Here is a 22,273-nt window from a genome sequence, read left to right on the forward strand (position 1 = left end):
AGGTAGGTTCATACAGGATGGATTCAAAATACTGGACAAAGGTGTTACTTTGGACCTTTTGTCGGGACACCGAGACATTTCATACAAATACGGGACGATTATATCTTTTGAGTTTTTGAGTTCTCTCAAGAACTATCAACAACAGTTTTTTAAGTCAAAAACTTATAAATCAGACACTAGTGTGTTAGTGTGTTTCTAGCATTGTGTTTATAGACTTATAGTAATTATTGGCAAATACTATTTAATACTCTCCTCTCGAGTGGCTGCAAAGGGCAAAGTCTATGGCAATACGCTCAGCAGTGGGCTTAACTGCTCAAGTGATAAGAGAAGACAACGCGTTCTAGACCACAATCACAGATATATAAACATACTAGATAGCGGACGACCATATACTAGATGTTATTAAACGTGTGTCTGGAGCAGCCATTTGTGAAGACGGCTATGTTTACATTATGCAGAATTGATAACGAATGAGTAATCCAATAATCATAAATCGTAATGACTACAGACCACAACAATTATTAAACATACATAAAAACATACTTCATAGCTCATAGAAAAATATATTATATCAAATAGGACATAACTACATGAGAATTTAAATATTAGATTCTATATCTGTGGCCACAAGCGATCGATTCGGTCAAGCCCGGGAAAGCCACATAGTGGCGACAGGCCTGTTGTAGCGCTAGCTACAGAGTAGTTGATAACATTTTATTTAGCAATGATAGTCGATAACAGGCTCTTCCTCTCTTATCGATCTTGTGAAGTAGTGACGGAGTGACGGGCTAATTTTTCCTAACTCGGATAAATATACGTGTATTACGCTGTTGTTCTTGTTAAATAACCTTAGTATATTATAATGTATTGTGAAGGATCTCGACTTTGGTCATTATTATTATTGTTTGACTGACGATCTTAGATATTATGACGTTTTGGTGTTGATTCAATTACGCTGTATGAAAAGGAACACCAGTTGCGGTTGAGCAAACCAAATACATAACATTCTATTTCATCAATTTTATCATGGCTAATAGCTAGGGGTTTTAATACTTAAATTACCATTATGACATTTCTGTTCTATATTAATTCCTAAATTTTTGTTGATAAATCAATACAATAATTTATTATTAGTACTAAAACATAAAATTAATTAACTATTTTGGTATCGGAAATCGTCGTGAGATGGATAGAACTCTATATGAAGTATGTATATCCATATACATTGTTAAAATTACATCTTTATTGTATAAAATAAATGTTATCAATTTTCGTTTTTACATAGAAAAGACTTCTAAGGGAATTGAAATTATTCGTGAAAGAACCTCCTCAAGGAATGTTTGTAAATGCTGATCAAGCTGAAGAAAATCTCAAAATGTTAGTAAAAAAATAATCATTGCTTATGTGTTAAATCAATATTTATTTGGTAATGTATATTACATTTATGTAATCTGTGTTCTGCGAGAATATTAATAAAGTTACCAGTTTTCATAGATGCTTAGGTAGGTAATTATTTTATTTTTAAAATTAATTGATTCTAATTGTAATACTCTTTATCAAATTATAATTTACAATTTTGTGTAGATCATATGGCTATTATGCAGATTTAGATAATATGTAATATTAATATATTTATTACTTGTTCTGTAACAGAAATACTCTACAATTCTAAACATTTAAATTATCCAAATTATTTAGTAAAGTTCATAATATAATATTATAAGGGTTAATACCTTTATCTTATCAATATGCAGATTAGTGCCGGACATGATAAATATATTATATTCCAACAAATTAAAGTTATTTTACCAAATAAAAAGTTTTATAGAAGAAACTTTTAATTTTAATTATTTAAAAAATTAAAACTTGGATTTTCTTATTATGTTACTATCATTAATTGAGTATTGACATTTTCATAAGTAAAACAACTTAGTGCGAGTATGCTTTTTTCAAATTCAATTAGCTTGACAGTTTGACTGAAAAAAATATTCATGTACATTAATTTAATAATTTGTACATAGAATATCAAAAATATTGTATTGTTATCTCATATTTAATTTTACTTTTTAGTTGGATTGTAAACATGAAAGGTGTTGAAGGTACTTTGTATGACGGAGAACAGTTCCAGCTACAGTTCAAATTTGATACCAATTATCCTTTTGAATCGCCCGAAGTAATAGTATATAATTTACAATATATTATAATACTTAATACATTTACATATTTTTTTTTCAAGGTTACATTTATAGGCCAAAACATTCCAGTTCATCCACATGTGTACAGTAATGGGCATATATGTTTATCTATTCTTAATACTGATTGGTCACCAGCATTAACTGCTCAGTCTGTCTGTCTTTCAATTATGTCTATGTTAAGCAGCTGCAAAGAAAAGGTGATTTCACAAACATTTCATAAATATTAAGATATTCTGCAAAGTTTAACTAATTTTAAATAGTGACATAATATAGATAGTATTTTTATAAACTGTTACATTTATTTGTTTTTTTCAGAATTTATGTAATACATTTTTATGAAAAATCATATTTTTCCAAAAAAGAATATTTATGCATATAAAAGATTATTTTGATGAAATTATAAACTATTAAGCATGAAAACATTTTATTTTTAAAATGTTAAGCCCACACAAATCCAGTCTCTACTAATAACCATAGAAACTTTAAACTTTCATCTCATTTTTATATGACCTATTTATTTGGACTATTTTCTCATACGGTTCATACGGTAACCAAAAAATATGAAATATCCATAAATACGATTTCTCTCCGACATTTAAGTTCAAATTTTGACGTAGTCAGATATTTAATCAATTAATAACAATTTTAGATATTTTGTTGTAACATAAAAATATTATTCTCGGATGCTTGATACTTATAAATTATAATAACTTTAATTGAATTCGATTTTATGACATCTAGTACAGTCGTGCAGACGTACAGTGACCCACTATACAACTAAATGTATAGCAGAGCAGTACCCACTTGTTCACTTTATTTTTATAATATGTACTTGAAAAGTATCAGAATGTATTCTTTATTTATCAGTTTATGTATAATAATATTACTAGAGGTTACCTAAATGTATTTGAGCATGTTATTTTTAAAATGATGACTAGCTAGTTGTGAATTATGGATTAATTAAAGTGAGAACCAAACAGTAATTAATGGGTTTCATACATTTAGATCACACAAAATAAGAAAAATTTTTAGAATTTACTCCAAACTTGATGATCCTGGTCGAGTGGTAGGGACTACCCCGTCCTCCATTGTTATTGTTTAGTATTTTGTTATATATTAAATTGCAATATTTTGGGTTATCTTATGTTAATGAATTATTGCAACTTACAATATTCAAAGTCATAAATCTTTGTCTTTTATTTCATAACACTACGTGTTATTATTGTATTGATAACAACAATATTATTACCTATTGTGAGTATATTCTTTAGACATACTATTATGTTTATGATTGTGACTTGTGACTTTGTGAGCGGCGATGACTGCCGGAAGATTTCTCACAAGGTCTTGTCCTCAAAATTGTATCAGATTCTATTATAATTTTGTTTTCAAACATTTAAATCCTTCATTCTGGATATTATTTATATTTATTACATTGTTACCTCTATAATAGTAAAATATTGTTTTGTTGAGTGTAGTTAACTGTAGACAGTTTGACACTCGACAGACTATAATTGTGAGTATACACTACACATAGTGCAGTAACAACCAAATATTGGGGCCTGGCTAAACTTCAAAATGTGCCCTTACGTAAATTATTATAAAAATAAAACTTTGATTTATGACTAAATATCAAGTTCTTTCGTACCCTTGGAAAAAAATTGAGCTTAGAGAAAAATGACCTTTTTAAAGTACCAACTAGATGAAATATGTATTAATTGTAAAATTGTATTATGTTTAACAGAAAAAACCTGTAGCTGATCATTTATACGTACAACTTGGCAAAAGAAGTCCAAAAGAAACAATGTGGTTTTATCATGGTAAGCGAATAGAGTCCCATACTTAAATGAAGCATGACCATTAAAATTGTTTATGATGATTTTGTATTTGATTATAGTTTAATTTGTTTTTTCTTTTTAGATGATGGAGTGTGAAGTACTGAATATAATTATATATATTTTCACAGTATAGTCTCATTTAGTGAAAATTGGGACCATAATTTTATTGCAGTTACTCACTTTAACTTATTCTTTAAGAATTAAGTCACATAGAATTGTGCTCAGATCTTTTTAAGTGTAGATTTGTTAACCATAAATCCCTAAATATAATTATTACCTTTTGATTACTATGCATGCTAATTAATATAACATTATGTAAACAATTTTCAAGTTGACTAGGATACAACAGTGTTTCTCAACTGGGAAGGTCACCAACTAAACATAGGAATCCCTATACTAAATAAATTTATTATCATGTTATATTAAATTCAATAACTATGATAATTGATCTAACAAATTCTATTCACCCAATGTCCAAAGATAGACAGTATCATTTCAGATTATCTACTACAACAAAAGTTTACAAAACCATAACGAATTAGTTTAAGAATAATTATTAATATTTAAAGATTTTTTACATATATATTTATTGTAAAAGAAATAAACAGTTTTTACACTGGTGCAAAGTAATACTAGGTTATCTTAAAAAGTAACCTAAACCCATGCTGTTATTAAAATGTGCTAAAAAACAATAAATTATATCAAGTTTATTTTGAAAACCATTTATTGAAACTTACATTAAAATATTAAATTGTAGATCAAAGCTAAAATAAGTATACAATTGTCAACCAAATTCATTGAGCAGGCATTCATTAAACAAAATAAAACTTTTAAGTATTTAACTAACTTACTTGGGTTTTTTGATTTAATTTATTGTTAAAGATATTTTATTACATATCTGTTGAATGAAATACATAAATAAAAATTAAACATTCATACAAAATATTTATAGTATATTAACATAGGACACGTGGACACATGGACAGTACTTACAACTATACACCAACTACACAAATCTTTTGTTCTAAAAATAATACATTTACCAATTATTACTAAAGACTAAGACCGGACTGAAAAGAACCAGTTAATAAATCCAAAACCTTCTGTAAATTATTGAAAGTAAAATAAATGTAATCTGTATTTAACATTTACCCAAAGCCCATTTAGAAGGATAAAAAAATTTTCAAATTTGTGTCAAGTGTGGAAAAAATTGTAAAATATTATTTTGTTTGTAGGAACTAGAACTAGAATTATATTTTATATTTAGTATGTAATGTTAATTTTCTGTCGCTTTGCTGATAACTGTAATATGTTGATGTATTTAAAATTTATATGATTTTAGATTGCATTTTATATTCTAAATGGTACGATGTAGCATAGATTAAATATACATACTATTGTACATTCTTTATAGTTTATTTAATCTGTGGTTGTAAAGTATATTATGTAAACTTTAGTGAAGGTATATTATTTGGCTGCTGCTTGAGAGTTGAGATTTGACCTTGCATTTGTAATAAAATGTGTATCAATAATTCATACTCCAAATTAAAAATTCTATAAAAACTAGTCATTTAAATGCCAAAATAGTTGAGACTCAAGGAAATATAATAGCTCTACTGATACTCTTATAATACATATAATATGATATATAACATTCTAATAAAGTTGCCTTCTCTCATGAGATACTCTCTTTATCTCCCTGCGTATGAACAAGATATATTTAAGTGACACCTAGCTTTTTATTAAAAAATATTATTAATATAAAAATCAATTACTGTAGATTTTTAATTAATTTACATTAATTTTATAGATAGGCAATACATTTATACACACAAATAAGATATCTATCATTGTATGGACGTAATATACCTACTATGTAATTTTTACGTATTAAAAATAATAAAAATTTCTGTTTTTCTTAATTTTTTGATTGTTCTTCCCTGCGCTTTTAAAAATTTTTGGGAATTTTAAATGTAGACCTCTTGAATGTACCAACTAGAATCCCTTTCCCACCTTTAAAGATACTGAAGATGACAATCAATGCATTATTTTGACTACTTATCGTGTACACAGACACAAATAAAAAGAAAAACACTCATCATAAATTATCTGATTTATATGCATTTTAAATTTTAAAATATTCATGCAAACATGCACCAAAAAAAAAATCAAAATATGCAAGAAAAAGATGCAAAACATGAAAAATAAAATTTCATTTTTATTATATTTTATTTTAATTTTGCAGTGATAATTATTTATTAGTTTTATTAAAATTTTCATAAACAAAAAGTAAGATGTATAATATAACAAATATGTAATACAATAATGTAATTTGTTAAATTGTAACTTAATTTTTAATCATTGATACATTGTAAAAAATATTTTATTAAAATTAAAATATAGTAGATACATTGGTGATAAACTGATATAAATAGGAAAAAAGTGTGAACAATTTAATGTAGTATGTTAATTGGAGAAACAATAACCTTACCTATTTTTAGCGTCCGAATATTTTTTGAGATGTAAAACATTTGATATTAATATTATATAAACGTACCTATAATCTGTTTTTTTTTTTGCTCGACAACTTTTTAGATCGTTAGGTGTATATTTTTACATTTTTTTGATCGAGATATCGACGATCGACATAATGTCTTATACTTATTTAAGTATCCCAAAGGCTAGATGTTCTATTACTCTCAGATAGTGATTTTCAAAAAGAACAAATAGAAGGCCGGGGAACGGTTTGGCTCTGTTGCTACAATGCGTTTTAAGCGGTATTATTCCGCTAAAAATAAGAATATAGTAACAGGAACACATGCTGTGGTTGGTGGCTGATGGCCGACGGCTGTTGAATAAATACGGCTCGTCGACAGCGCCTGGAATAGCGTCGGCTTCGAAACAAAAACCTTGTTAGTTGTTAGTCATTAGATAAATGTTTATAACGTTTACATTTTTTAGTTCAATATTTGGGTATTATTTAATATTGTATTAGATTTATTTAATTGGATATTATTCATAAAATTATTTCTTTTTATAAGTAAGATTTGAAAATGTATAACGAGATTCTCCACAATTTTTTCTAAATCAAACAAAAATATCTGGTATGACTTTTTTCTATATTTAAAATTTTGTCATAATTCATAAAAATCATAAAAATGTGAAATTATTTTTTAGTTCAAAATTGCTTAGAATAGAAATATTACACTAAGGTTTCTCATAAGTATTTGTTTTTCAATAGATTTTAATAGTTTTTAAGTTCAAATTTGGAAAAATTTAGATATTTACGGAAAATAATGATTTCAGTTAATTTTTTATAATTTAAAAGTGGGCCTGTTATTCATAGCCTCGCATAACAATGAATATGGAATTTCGTGGGTTTCTTGTAATTAAAATTCGAAATTCAAATCTAAAATATGTAAAATGGATATTTTAAATAGAAAAAGAAGGTGCTAAAAAACAAATTTAAAAAAACAAAACAATTAAATAAATATTGTGAAAACAATATAAAAAACATAAAATCAATTCATTTTGATTTAAAACCCTATACTATGTTTCAATATCAATGTAGTTAACAGTGTAACATCAGAATTACGAATATTTCTAATTTTTATAGCTGAAATGCCTCACAGATCTATTATTATTATCAACTACTTAATATATAACACCCATGGTGTTAAATAATAAGAAAGTTGGTCTCAATAACTTTGATTTTACATAATATATTGTACATTTTAGAATTTTAGATAGCTTCTTTCTCGAGCTCTTTATTACTGTCATTTAACTCCAAACCACAATATTGAAAAAACAGAACAATTCTTTAAGACAATTTTTTTGAATTTGCTGAATATTGACTACACAATAATATTGCTTACAATATTTTACATGAAATATTATTTAGTGTCTTAAAAATCTAAGCTAAATCTAAAGTGAATAAGTAGGTAAGTAGGTATACATAGAAAAATATAGGGCACTAAAAATTTCAAATTTTGACATGTATTTTTGTTGACAGTTTAGAATAGGTAGATATAAATGTATAACAATATTGAAACTTAGGACTGAACCATTGAGGTTAAATATACATTTTTATAATCGGATTTTAGCCACAATGAACTGTGTATGAATAGTGACTGTAATTTTTATGACATTTCAAGAAAAGCGTTTAAAATATAAAACCTGAAAATGTAAAAATTAACCCAAAAATGATAAACGTTGACAAATGCAAATAAATTCAAAACAAAAACTTCACGGTTATGACAGCTTAAAGAAGACTTTATGGTAGAAAAATTATCGAACAAAAGATTAAAAAAAAACAAAAAATCAAATAAACGCCATACACACCCATGACTAATCCTCAGTGGTAACATATTATTATACATTACCTACGTGTACTTAGGTGCCTAAATATTAGCTAGAACCGAATCGAATAGAAGATTTTTCGACCATAGCTGTAGATTAGAGTGGGAAAATTAAAACATTTGTAAATTATTTCGCTTTATGATTCAGTTTAACGTAGACGCCTACCTTCAACAACAGGCATAATAGATACCTAACAATAATATAATATATTATACACTATACAAGTATCACTATGTACATTAAGTAGTCTAACTGAATGGAAATTCGGGGCAAGCCACGAATTTGTAAAATTGTATTATTTTTATCGTAGCGGAGTAACAGGCGAATCATACCCCTGGTAATCATACCCCCCGAAGGTATGATTTTCCTAGGATACCTATACCTCCTAAAATGTCTTACCGGGGTTAAGAATATCCAAGGAATTTTAGAGTGTACGTAAACTGAGCCCAAATGACCTTTTTTGTAAACTTCACCCCGTAATCTATGCTAAAAAGGCATAATATAAGCTGTGCCCGTTTGTAAGTTATAAAACACTTTTAACTTATTAAAGCAGAATCTTTATGATTGTATACTTTTTCAATAAAATTTTATTTTGTACAAAACCATAATGTTTATTAAATAACTAATACGTTAGTGAATAACTATTTCGGTATACGTCAACTGATGGCTATCATTACATCCGACAGAAAAAATGACACAGATATATTTTCCAATTATTTGGTAGATATGTATATTATATAAGCGAAGAAGCTAAGTGTCCACATGAAGTATGGGCTTACGCATGAGTAGAGCAAACTTTAACCATTAATGCCAAAAACAGCTTATAATGCACATTTCAACATTTGATTAAATGATGGAACTATTGAACCAATTTGTACAAATCACGAAAATTTGCAAATTATTTTGAGTTAAAAATTCATAAAAATATTTTTATATCTAAGATTGTGAAATGTAATACCAGATTCCTTATAAGATTGTCCACCTTCATCAATAAAAAATTGTACTGGAAAGTCAAATTAAATTTGTATGAACGTTTGAAGTTAAAATTCTTACAACATTAGATACCTATTCACTCCATTTCTCGTATAGCGATTTTCTTATTTTGTTTTAATTCAAATACGAATAACTGCAGGTACTTGAAATTTACACCTTATGTTTATTTTATTAATTTATATAATTGATAAATATGAATATATTGATTAAAGTATACCATATTTACAGAAAAAATAAGTGCTTATACTTCGATAAAGGCGCATGTACCACCTCCAACAGCTTATGAATTACCAGTGACGTATTTTCAAATTTTTTCTATGGGGGTTTCAACAATATTTTTTAATCCTAACATTTAATTGATATTAGAAAATTGCTATTTATTTAATGTTTTACTTAACATCTTTGTATTTACATTATCCACTTTGTATTATAATATAATACCAAATTAAAATTTCAATGTCTTTTGTTAGGTATCCTTTTAGATTCTAAGCAAAGCGATAAATGTATCAATTTTACAATAATGAGTAAAGACCGGAATTTGCATAAAACGCATGTTGCTATTTTCAACATCATATACATGCAGTCAATGAGTGTCTACAAATCATTACTTGCGATTGAAATATCAAAATTGTATTGTGCATTAGGTACGTTTATATAATATTAATATCAAATGTTTTACATCTCAAAAAATATTCGGACGCTAAAAATAGGTAAGGTTATTGTTTCTCCAATTAACATACTACATTAAATTGTTCACACTTTTTTCCTATTTATATCAGTTTATCACCAATGTATCTACTATTTAATTTCAATAAAATATTTTTTACAATGTATTAATGATTAAAAATTAAGTTACAATTTAACAAATTACATTATTGTATTACATATTTGTTATATTATACATCTTACTTTTTGTTTATGAAAATTTTAATAAAACTAATAAATAATTATCACTGAAAAATTAAAAGCAAATAAAAAATGTTATAAAAATGAAATTTTATTTTTCATGTTTTGCATCTTTTTCTTGCATATTTTGACTTTTTTTGGTTTGCATGAATATTTTAAAATTTAAAATGCATATAAATCTTGTCTTTAGTTGTAACCATTAATTAAAGTTATACTTATCATCGTTATACAGGCATTAGATACCTATTAGAAAATTATAAATTTGAGCATAAATAGCCAAATAGGTAATTCAAATAAAAATACACAAACGCTATTACGCTAAAAGTATTATACATTTAATCTAACCTCTAGTTTCAACCTTGAACCATTCTTCGGGTAATATAAATAAATTATTAAATAATATACCTACATCTAGTGCTTATGTCACAATAAACAAATAAACACCTAATCAATTTAAAATTTAAATACAACAAATGTATAAAAATTGAATAAAATATAAAAAAATGTGACCTATGACTATACTTTATGTATTTGCTGTATCTATGTTAATGGGTAGGTGTTGATTTATTAGTGTTTATTATCTGCATATTACATAATTTATTTTTATGTATGCCCAAAGGCTATAACTAACTGACCAAGGCTAAAACTAGTAGTTAGATTAGGTACATTTTATATTACTTTTGGCGTTTGTCCTTTTGTGTATTGTTATTCAAATTATTTATAGTCTTTTATTATTTTATTATTATAAATTGTTACGTAAAATATAAAATGATAAAATACTATACGGCTTACGGGTTTTGAGAAGAATAAAACAAACAATTAGGGATTAACGGAGATAATGTAATAATATATAAACGCTCACCAGTCACCACTATAAAATAATTATGCGTGTTAGCTGGTTTATCCTACTGGCCGTGTAATATTTGAACATGATGTTAATTCTCACTAAATTCTCAAAAAATCCAAAATAAACTCACGATGTTTTACTTTAAATTAAAAACTATTGTAAACTCAAAATTGAAGTATAGGATCGACACTCTTTCAGCTAAGACTATAGGTATTTTATTTTATAATCAACTTGTACGTACGACTGTATTACTGTAAGTCTGTCTTTTATATATTTTTAATACGTTTTTTTTTGTGTTGGTTGAGTTGTAACACGTGTATGTGTATGTGTGGCAAGGATATGTTGATACAAATCCCGGGTGGTCACCCATCCGGGAACTAGCAACACCAGCCGGTACGTACACTCAGAGCGTTTCCACAGATGCGAGTACGACCGCGCCACACCAATCCATATATTATATTAGGCGTGCGCACTGGGGATCGACAGGAATCTTTTAAGGGGCATGATATAGTTTCAAATTTATGTAGGTATATATAAATATTTAATTATAACAATATTATGTTCGAGGAGATCATGACAATTTGATGATTTTATTTGTCGTAATAGTGAAATAAAATTAAAAATATTTGTGTACCACTAAATCGATTTTATTGATTTATTCATTTAACAAAAACGTTGTGTAAAGTAATATTTTGTGCTCTGGTCTATGACTATGGACATTATAATAATAGGTTGGTTATACATAATATATCGTTTTATTTTTATAAACATTGCGTTTATTTAATATTAAGATATGACGATTTGCACCAGAAGGCTCGTGGAAAAATCCATACGTTTAATTACGATAAGTTGCCTTCAAATAAAAGATATATTATTGGCTCTGCAATAATCTAATCCATTGACGATTGAAGATTCACTATTTAATATTTATAGTTTTCAGTTTGTCACTTGTTTGCCGTCTGGTCAGTATTTTGTGACTGTTAGGTGTTTACTATGTTATTGCAGTGTTAACTGTTTGGTATTATTTATATTATAGTGCCGTTAAATTATAATACCTATGAGATATTGTTATAATCTATCATTTATTTTATTCTTCACAATATTGGGCATTTCATAAATGTTTGTTTAAAAATGTCAAGTCAACGAAGTGGTTATGAAAATAGGTATTGTATTTTCTTCTTTTTATACATAATATTGTATTTATATCATTAAATTTTAAAAATATATGTCAAGAAATTAGCTCATTAATGTTGAGTGCACCTACAACTTGATTTTATTTACTAAGTTTTTAATTTACAATTATAATATAAATTAATGTGTTTAAAAAAATATATATAGGCGGGGCACTGTCCAAGTATTGGGGCATTAATTGTTGGTTAGGCTAGACCGGAAATTGAAGTCTGCGCACGGCTATATATATATATATGTGTGTTATTATTCGAAGAGGATGTTACACATGCGTTTGTTGTCTCTTTCTTACAAACTTACGACATAGCAAAATTTTCGTTCACTAGTTCAAATAGTGTGCTGATAGTTTTGATATTAAAGTTAATAGACCTAATATCAAACTTTTAGGTAAGAACATTATCTATGTTCTCTCGATCGTTTTTACGATATTTAAATTTTTAAGTGAGCTATATGACGTTTATGTGAATTATTAATATTTGATAATGTTAATAATATAATTAAAAATTAAAAAACATCGTAAAAAACGAGGGAATACAGATAATGTTGTTACCTAAAAGTTTGACAATAGATACATTTTTTCAGCACTCTAATAACAAAACTAACAGCACACTATTACACTGTTGAAACTGCAGTTCAGCGAAAATTTGACTATAGTCCGCGTCACGAAATGTGGCGGGTGCCCGCTGCGATCCAAGCGGACTATTTGCTTAAGTGGTTATCAAACAACAATATAATTTACCGCGCTTTTTCAAATACGCCTCTATATTAACCTTAAAATGAACTTACTATTTTACCTCCAAATTGTATTTAAGTGATAATACGTATCGTAAATTATAATCACAACACTACGTATCAACGTATTTTACCATTGATTATTTACTATAAAAAATATATTCCAATACAATTTGAATGAAGGTTTCATCAGTTATCTTATTATATTTTTTATAAATTGATAATAAAAACAAAACAAACATAACACATACATTATGATAGCAGAATAAAAAAATAAATACACAAGTAAAAATATAATTATAAAATGTTATTGCGAATTTTATTCCGAATTTCCTTCTTCGTCACTGGACTCCCCCCAATCGCTGTCATCAGGTAACAAAGTCAATATGATTGGCTCCAACATACTGTCTCTCATAATTTCTTTTTCGTTGTCTTCATCTTGCAATGTCTCTGCATGTCTCACGCACTTCTCCCAATCATGTTGAGTTACCGAATCCAATGCTTCGTGAGTCAACTTTTCTATATCGACCATTTTGCATGTTTTATTTTTTGTCGCCACTTGATTTTTTACCTGGGCCCATATCAGCTCAATTGGATTGTATTGGCAATGGTACGGTGGAAGTCGAATAACTTCGTGGCCCATTTCCAATGCCAATACATCCAATTCATATTTTTTTTCAAATGGTATTAACGCTTTAACTTTCTGTCTAAGTTCAGCTAAATTTTCTAATGGTGAAAAATCGACATTTTTTTTGGTCAACCAAGCCTGCACATCTGCTTTTCGCGTATTACTTTTGGGAAAGTTATCGATGAGGGTTGAATGATAAGATGCATTATCCATAACTATCACGGACGGTTCTTCAAGGCTGTTCAGCATTTGGGTGAACCAAGATTTGAATACTTCAGAATTCATTTGGCTGTGGTAATCCGTAGAATTGCCAGTATTACTGCGGAAAACTAATTTTGAATTCTGAATGAACCCATATTTGGCACATCCTGCATGAACAACAATAAGGCGTCCACCTTTTCCAATAGGGATTTTCGGACCCACCATACTATCATGTTGCCATGCAATGGTCCGCGAATGATTTTGATTGACCCAGGTTTCATCAAGATATACAATTGGTCGTGTATCTTTATTTTGGCGGATTGTACAAATTTGTCTCAAAAATTTACATCTAAGCGCAACAATATCGTTACGCTCCATCAAAAATTTACGACCATCGCTACATTTTTTATAAGAAAATTTTAAATTCCTAAGGAGTCTTTGAATTGAACTTAAACTTCCCGAGTAATTAATTTTGCTCTTGACGGCATTAAGTATTAATTCTGATGTAGGATACTCACTTCTGTCGTAAAATTCATGAACTGTCCTCCTAACAACATCACTGTTGAAATCATCCAACTCTGAGACATATTTTGCCCGCTTGTATGATTTACGTGGAGATGAAAAAGAAGGGCCCGTCTCAGGTAATTGATCATTTTTCTTCACTTCGGAGCAAATACGTTGAATGGAGCGTTTCGATACTCCGCAAGCCTCGGCAGTAATGTCTTGCGTTTTTATAAAAAATTTGGCGTCAATTTCTTCTGATTCCGATAGTTTTTTAAAAAATAAATATACACTATAAACTATTTTTTTACTTTGGCTATGTAGATCTTTATCTTTAAATGACATTTTAATGTTAAATAAAAATAATAAATATACAAAACACTAGGTTTTTAAAAAAACAAATATATTTGTAACGTATTACTACGACAGCAAACCGACGTGTGCAAAGCAACAGTGAATATACTATAATGCAAAGAAAACATGCCACAAGCAGATACGAATACAATTAAACATACCATACATGTCCCACCATCCATAATAACCATCTGTCCCTCTATAGGGTCTCTAACAGGTTTTAAAACATATAAAGAAGGAATGTGGTCTATAGGGATGTCTAATGTTTGAAAATGAACAATAGCGCCGTTAATATTCGTGCTGCGCCGCCGCCGTACCGAATCGCAACAATAGAATGAGAACCACTGTCTACGCGGTGGGTGAGGTTCGGGGTACTGCGGCGGCCACCCGCCACATTTCGTGACGCGGACTATAGTGCCTAGCTACGTGTGTAAGGCGAGTACGACGTGCTCTTTTTGTAAATCTCATAATCTCGAACAAAATAATAAGCTAGAAAAACGTTGATAGATGGCGCCTGGTATTACCATAATATACAAAATATTCACAGAATCATCAAGGCAGTTTTGTATGTATCGACCTACGAAATTCAGGAGACATGTTTTTGACTATTAATTATTATAATATACAACATTGATATAGGCGTCTGTCTGTACTTACAATGAAAATAATATTCACGCCTTTGTTGTATCTTTACCTACTGGTTGACCTCTATCGTATGTACTTACCAATAATTTTGTTTCATTTTTCGCGCCAATTTTCGGAGGAATATTTTTAATATAATTCTTATTCCGTCTTACCGAGGTCGTTAGAAATGTGGTGATCCGCACTCAGGCAGAATTGTAAAACTGTAGGATTTATTATTAATACGTAAGGCATACCAAGTAGGCAGTAGCATAATATGAGATCATTGTAATTTTTATTTTTTACTGGCAAATTATACTTTAATCCTGACAAGATAATAATATTATGTGACACCAAAAACATCAATTATCGCAATCGTAAAACATCATAAATTCTTGACGTTTGGACCAAGAACATAGATCGTAAAAATTACAAGAAGATTTAATTTAGAGTGAGGAACTCATAATAATCTTTAAGTGTTAATATGTTAATTCAAGACTCAACTAATAACGAACAATTAAGCATAAGTGAACCATCTATTTGAGATACGACGTAAGTCCATAAAAGGTAATTCTGAAAGAAAAAGAAAAAACTATTTTTACGCTACCAGTGATACATAGTTATTTCTCTTTCATACTGACTATTTACAGTGGTAAAATTATATATATTTTTTTGCCAATGTTCCCAAATGATTGTCTATCATTTGAAACACATTCCACTCAATATGTCAATTTGTAAAATGTTGTGACTTACGTCGTTTCTCAAATAGATGGTTCAAGTTCAAACTAATCACATTTTTTTACATTGTTTTTACTACCTACCTACTAATTCTCACTATTGACTTAATTGTACATTTTTGTACCTGTATAAAATACCATAACGAGTAACAATAGTTGCGAATTGAATCTTATAGTTTCTTTTACTGATTTATGTAGACACCTGCAAAAAAACTTGTCAGCTGAAAGCACTTGGAAAAATCAATTAAAGTTGATGCGCTAATTTTTTTTTTAACATACTTATCTTTCAATTCTATCACCTTAAATTGTTTTATTAAAAACACACATATATATATATATATATTTATAATTATTAATTTATGAATAAAAAGGTAGGGTAGTGATTTTTAAGATATAATTGTAACAAAATTTTTTTTTATGATGGCAAATTTTTAAATAGAAAAACATTATGATGACATTTATTAATGCATTGCAATAATTTTCTGAGTAATAAAATCTATTTTTATATGCATTATTCAAATCATTTAATTAATCTATACCTACTACTTACGGCAACATTTTTTATGATCCAATTCTATGAATATTTATTTTTAGTGATATATGATCTAATACTAAAACACTCGATATTTTTCTTTATCTGAAATATTAAGTTTTAAATTATAAAGCAGATGATAATATTAAATTATTATTACTTACTGTTTGTCTACTATGCCAGTAAACAACCAAACTCATGAGAGAGGTGGTCTTCGCCCAATACCCATAATAGTAATATTCTTTGTTATTTAATAAGTGCAAAACGGTCATTACTTATTAGTTATTACAGATTTTATATAGTTATTAGAAATATTATATTATCTGAAATAATTTGTAGGAAGGGAGGTGGGAAATCAAAACCGGATTACTTAAGTGTTATAAACTAATAAAATAATAACATTTGAATACAATTCAGAAAAACGAACCATCCCGAAAATCATTTTATATTTATTTGAGCGGGCCATTGTGTGTATTGTTATACAATAATGATTTTTTTTGAGTCTGTGCAAATGAGTGAAAATAAAGTGAAAAAAATGCTTTGATTTTCAACTTAAGGGCTGATTTCTGGTAGAAAATTGAATTTAGTTGGTAAATTTTAAAGGTCATAATTTAAAATTTAAAATTCCCTGTAATCCCTATAATATTACCTAATTTTTCATTGTATCAGTTTTCCACAAAATCGATTTCGTTTTTGTATACTGTTAAATAATCATTGATACTTTGAATTTTTACCAAATATGATTATATGAACATTTTTCATGCAATATAATATTTTCAAAATATTTTGATTCTTTTTGAGACAGTTTATAGACACTGCAGTATTCAATTTTTGTTTTCTCTTTATTTTTTTGATTGGTAAAACAGTTTGAATATGTAATGCCATGTTCCTCAGAACTTGTTAATTTCCAAACTAACAAATATCGAAAATACATATACAATATTTTTTTATAAGCGTTTAAAGTTGGAATTTTTACAAAATTCGTCAAAATCACAAACTTTAACAAATTGTTTAGTACTTCATTAAAAAATTATACAATTTTTAATTTTTTATAGCTAATCATTGAAAATTTAAAACAAAGATTGTAATATGAAGTTCATACTGAAAAATCTAAAAAAATATATAAAAACTAACTTTTTAATATAAATTTTAAGTTGCAATTTGGATGAAATTAGATATTCAAACAAAGAATAACGATTTTAATTATTTTGTTCTAATTTTAAAATACAGTTCTCAGGTACTTGAAACTTTTAGAGCAAATACAATAATGTATAGTTTATATTAAACTATATTATTATATTTTATACACACAATGATGTATTTTCAAATGCAATATTTTTGACAAAAATGTATTCAATGTAGCCAATATAGGTATAACTGTATAACTAATACATAAATTAGGTACCTATATTTTAATAGCAATAATATCATAAAATATACTTACAGTAATTTATATAGGTCTGTTGCCTGTACTCTGTCTCTGCTCATATTCGTTTTTCGTAATCTACAATTATTTTATATAAATGAATTCAAATTTAACACATTCATTACAGTGACCCACTCGACACTTATACTGTACAGCAGATCAGTAGATACCCACCCACTTGGCCACCTTTTTTATTTTGTATTAGCATGACCATTATTTTAACGCTATTACCACGAACAAGAATAGGTGTATAACACTTATGATATTTATATTTTATACAAATATAATATGTCGATGTAACTTATAACACTTGTACAGTAAATCGCTGTTGTAGGTATTTATTATACATTTATACATTTAAATTATATTATATAGGATACACGCATGCCGTTACACACAACACACGCCTATCCGTCGTAATTATATATGCAATTGTGTTGAGTTCCTTAATTTCTTGTAATGTGAAAATTATTCTCACTATATATCCACGAATGTAAAATGGTCTATGCTGAGTGCGATATGTTTCACGGTGAAACTTTCAATATTAGTAAATTAAGTGTTATGAGATTTGAGAGGGCTGAAGATTTTGATGTAGAGATAAGAATTTTTCATGTATTCTAATGTGCCGTGTGATGTAAAGTCTCCAGATCTTTTGTGGGGCTCAGCCCCACAACCCCCTCTACTTGTGCATTTGTTAAGTATTCAAGTTTAAAGTGTTTTAAACAAATCCATTAAAGTTTTGCTAGGTGATTAGTTGTTAGGTATAATATAATGAACTACTATGAACATAGTTAAATCATTTTCGCGAGATGGGCTGCAGGTTTATTGGTTTCTACCGATTACCACTATGTGTGACGTGTGTTTCTGTTCATACTTGAAGAATTAATGTTCTCAATATTTTAATGTTGCAAGGAAAAATCACAAATATATCACCGTTGACTTTGACAATAGTAATTTATATTTCATATTTCAAACAATAATTAAATATTTTGTATTACTTATATACATTGCATTATTGAAGAAATAGTACATTTTGTAATTCAAAACAATTTACGTATTTATCGGTTTTTTCTGATAAAATATTTCCTATCTAAGGGATTGTAGATTAAGGTGAAATCTAGGTATCTACCAATGTTTGTGCGCGTGACGTGCATGACGCACAGATCGGCGACGTTTTGATCTGTACCTACCTATATAGGAATACACGTTCGTTTTTATTTGTTTACTTTTTTTGCAGTTCACGTACGATAGTTGTGTATCATGGTTCGTGCGCGTCTCTGCCCTAAGCTCTTCCAAACTCGAAAATCGTAATATAATATTATACTGCCGCGACACACGTCCACACGTCTGCCAAACTGGCGCAGAAAAACAAATAAATAAAAAAAACACAACACATTTGGAACTGAGAGAAATAACAAAAAGAAAACAGAATATGTGCGTTCTTCTGTGCAGTATTGTTGAATATCTCCACACAATATGATATAGAATGTGCAATGTGTACGTATTATTATAAACACACTCACATGTAAAGTTATTGGGTGGCGCAATATATGTTTAATATATCATTGTTTGTATTCGTATAACTATCGCACGACTTACGAGGAAAATATCGTTCGTTTCAACCAAATGGGTTTTTCCACAACTCGAGAAATTGAGGAAATTCGCTAGTCAATCGAATATATTTTTATTATGTCATCATAATATACAGTAATATCATATATAGCGCAAACATACACGTGGCTATTGAATTTGAATTTTGCAATGAATTCAATTTTCGCAACTTTAATATGCGTATAAAGTACCGATAACTATTAGCGTAAACAGAGTTTAATACCATACAATGCACAAAACTGGGAAAATATATAACACAAATAGTTATTTTTATTTTTATGGAAATTGGCATTGCACATAATATTATATAGGTAGTAGATTATCATCGGCACATCATTAGGTATAAGACGTTTAAATAAATTTATATCCACTAACTTATTACTATTAATTATCAATTTAAAAAGAAAAATATCGGAAGGTACCTACTACTGAGTACCTTTCCACTCTGTAATTACTAATTTCCCGTTATTTTAAACTGTTATAAAAATGTACCTATTGTACTAACATTAGTGTATAGACTGTATAGTTATGCCTTTTTAATAATAATACTAATAATAAAAAATATTCGTCGTCAAGTTATGAAAATTTAAAATAATTATTTTGATAACTATAACAGTATGTATTATATATTATCGTGTTAGCTATCACCTATCGACTGTCATAATATATCCTTTTTGGTTATTGACTAATGTAATATTGTTGTGTAATAATCCCCATTTATGAAAAACTCTAAATATTCAAATTTAATGTAATAAATCCCAATTTGAAACAAAGTTTTAGAATAAATTCAGATACCTAAGTGCTAGGAAAGGGTGGAAAGTCCATACCATAAACATATATAGGTGCATTAAATTTAAATTACTAACCTGTTGTATTTTGGTCAATAGTTCCAAATTCAAATAAAGAATTTCCTAAAAAAATATTTGCCTTCGCATCAATTTAAATTCTAATCGAAATAATGAATTTACCTAATAGTTTTACTAATAATTATTTTTTAATTTGAATTTACCTGGGCCGATATACTTCCGCAGTTCACCTCTGTATACATAAATGAATAAACCACTAAACAATAGGTAGGTATCGTCATTCGTCATACATTTTTGTATTTTAATATCATAAACCTAAAAATTACTTTTTAAAATGAATAAAAAACTACTCAGTTAAGTTACCTATCAAAACAAATAATGTAAAGTGATATAGCTAAATTTATATTTTACCATCCGTGTGCAAAAATGGTGTTCATACAATCACATGCTTAAATGCGTTTCCCACTCGAAACTTAATGCTCAGTAAAATATTAAGGGTTATAGACGTTCTCCATATTATTACATACATTTTACTAAAAATTGTACTCAATTATTATATTTTATTTAAATTTAATAAATATAATATGCAAAACATACGTGTAAATTGGTATTATACTGCCGTCCAACATGTTGTGCTTACATATTATATAGTTTAATAATAAATAATATCAATATAGGTCAATATCACGCGATTCGCGAACGATTTCCATACCTACCTATACGGAATATTATTTTACAAACGCGTTTGGACGATTTCTCGCCGTGTCAGGAATATAAAGCACAACATAATAAATAATAATTTAATATTACATATCTTAGACGTTGGAATTCGTAATCAAATTCGGGTGATATTTAAAATTGTAATAACTTATGATATAGGTAGGTACGCATACATTATGTACATATTATACTTCGTAGTATGTGTGCGTAATTGTATAAGGTTTGAAAGTTTAAAAATCATTTTTAGAAAACAAACATGTTACAAGAAAACGAAGAAAATGGAATGAAAACATATTAAAGCGACAAGGCAGTGCAGATGCCTTGGGTATGTGCTAGAGTGTGACGAGACTTCGAGAGTGTGGAGTCTATTATTGGCTCTTCGGAGGGGTTTGAGGAACTATCGACTATCGACATTATGACTATCATACAAAGAGCATATTATCAGGGCGGTGATAATATCCAGACAATTATTTTTGTATCTTGGACCCTCCTTCATTGATTCATGTAATAAACTGTATGCCTCTTGGTTTATAAATACTTGTTTTAATTTTTTTTAATTGATATTTTTTCACAAAATATTTCTACAAATTGTACAACGTACATTTTATTCACTTATAACAATAATATTATTATTATTCTCAATTTATGATATGATAAAATATATATTATATCATGTGTCTTTATCGACAATGCTCTCGCTGTGCACAATACAGATGGCAGATAGCCTAATAACCACAACACTACTGAACTAATAGAGATATACTAATAAAGACATGTAAGTATCTATGTAACTATATAATTACGTAACATTGCCTAAACACCTATGGACGGTCAATGTCAATGAAATGTAGTTGTTATTTACAATCCTAACATAGAATCGGCATTCCGTCAATGTTAATAAATTATAAAGTTTTCAACATTACCCGATGGTTTTTATCTACAATGTCGGTAAATAGATAATCGCTTCATCGTTGACGTTATGGCATATACGAAATTATAATTTCATTCTCAATTTTTCAAAACCCAGTACCCATCTCAAAACCACTGTTCCCTTTCGGTGTCACACCATCAGGGTCCA

General features: G+C 28.1%; 2 protein-coding genes across 2 annotated transcripts; one reads left to right on the top strand and one right to left on the bottom strand.

Annotated features, from left to right (window-relative positions):
- The first annotated feature begins 725 nt into the window (after positions 1 to 725).
- Positions 726 to 4,497, top strand: LOC111033216 (ubiquitin-conjugating enzyme E2 W-like). Its single transcript, XM_022313858.1, has 6 exons — positions 726 to 1,206; positions 1,286 to 1,377; positions 2,071 to 2,173; positions 2,237 to 2,392; positions 3,940 to 4,015; positions 4,116 to 4,497. The coding sequence occupies exons 1-6, from the start codon at positions 1,186 to 1,188 to the stop codon at positions 4,127 to 4,129; spliced, it is 462 nt and encodes a 153-aa protein (XP_022169550.1). The 5' UTR covers positions 726 to 1,185; the 3' UTR covers positions 4,130 to 4,497.
- Positions 4,498 to 13,377: 8,880 nt separating this feature from the next.
- LOC111033211 lies at positions 13,378 to 14,733 on the bottom strand. Its single transcript, XM_022313852.1, has 2 exons — positions 14,700 to 14,733; positions 13,378 to 14,645 (listed from the first exon to the last, which is right to left on the bottom strand). Exons 1-2 carry the CDS (start codon positions 14,731 to 14,733, stop codon positions 13,378 to 13,380), a joined length of 1,302 nt encoding a protein of 433 aa, XP_022169544.1.
- Between the last annotated feature and the right edge of the window lie 7,540 nt (positions 14,734 to 22,273).

This window comes from Myzus persicae, unplaced genomic scaffold (genome assembly GCF_001856785.1).
Source record: "Myzus persicae strain clone G006 unplaced genomic scaffold, MPER_G0061.0, whole genome shotgun sequence".
Classification (NCBI taxonomy): domain Eukaryota; kingdom Metazoa; phylum Arthropoda; class Insecta; order Hemiptera; family Aphididae; genus Myzus; species Myzus persicae.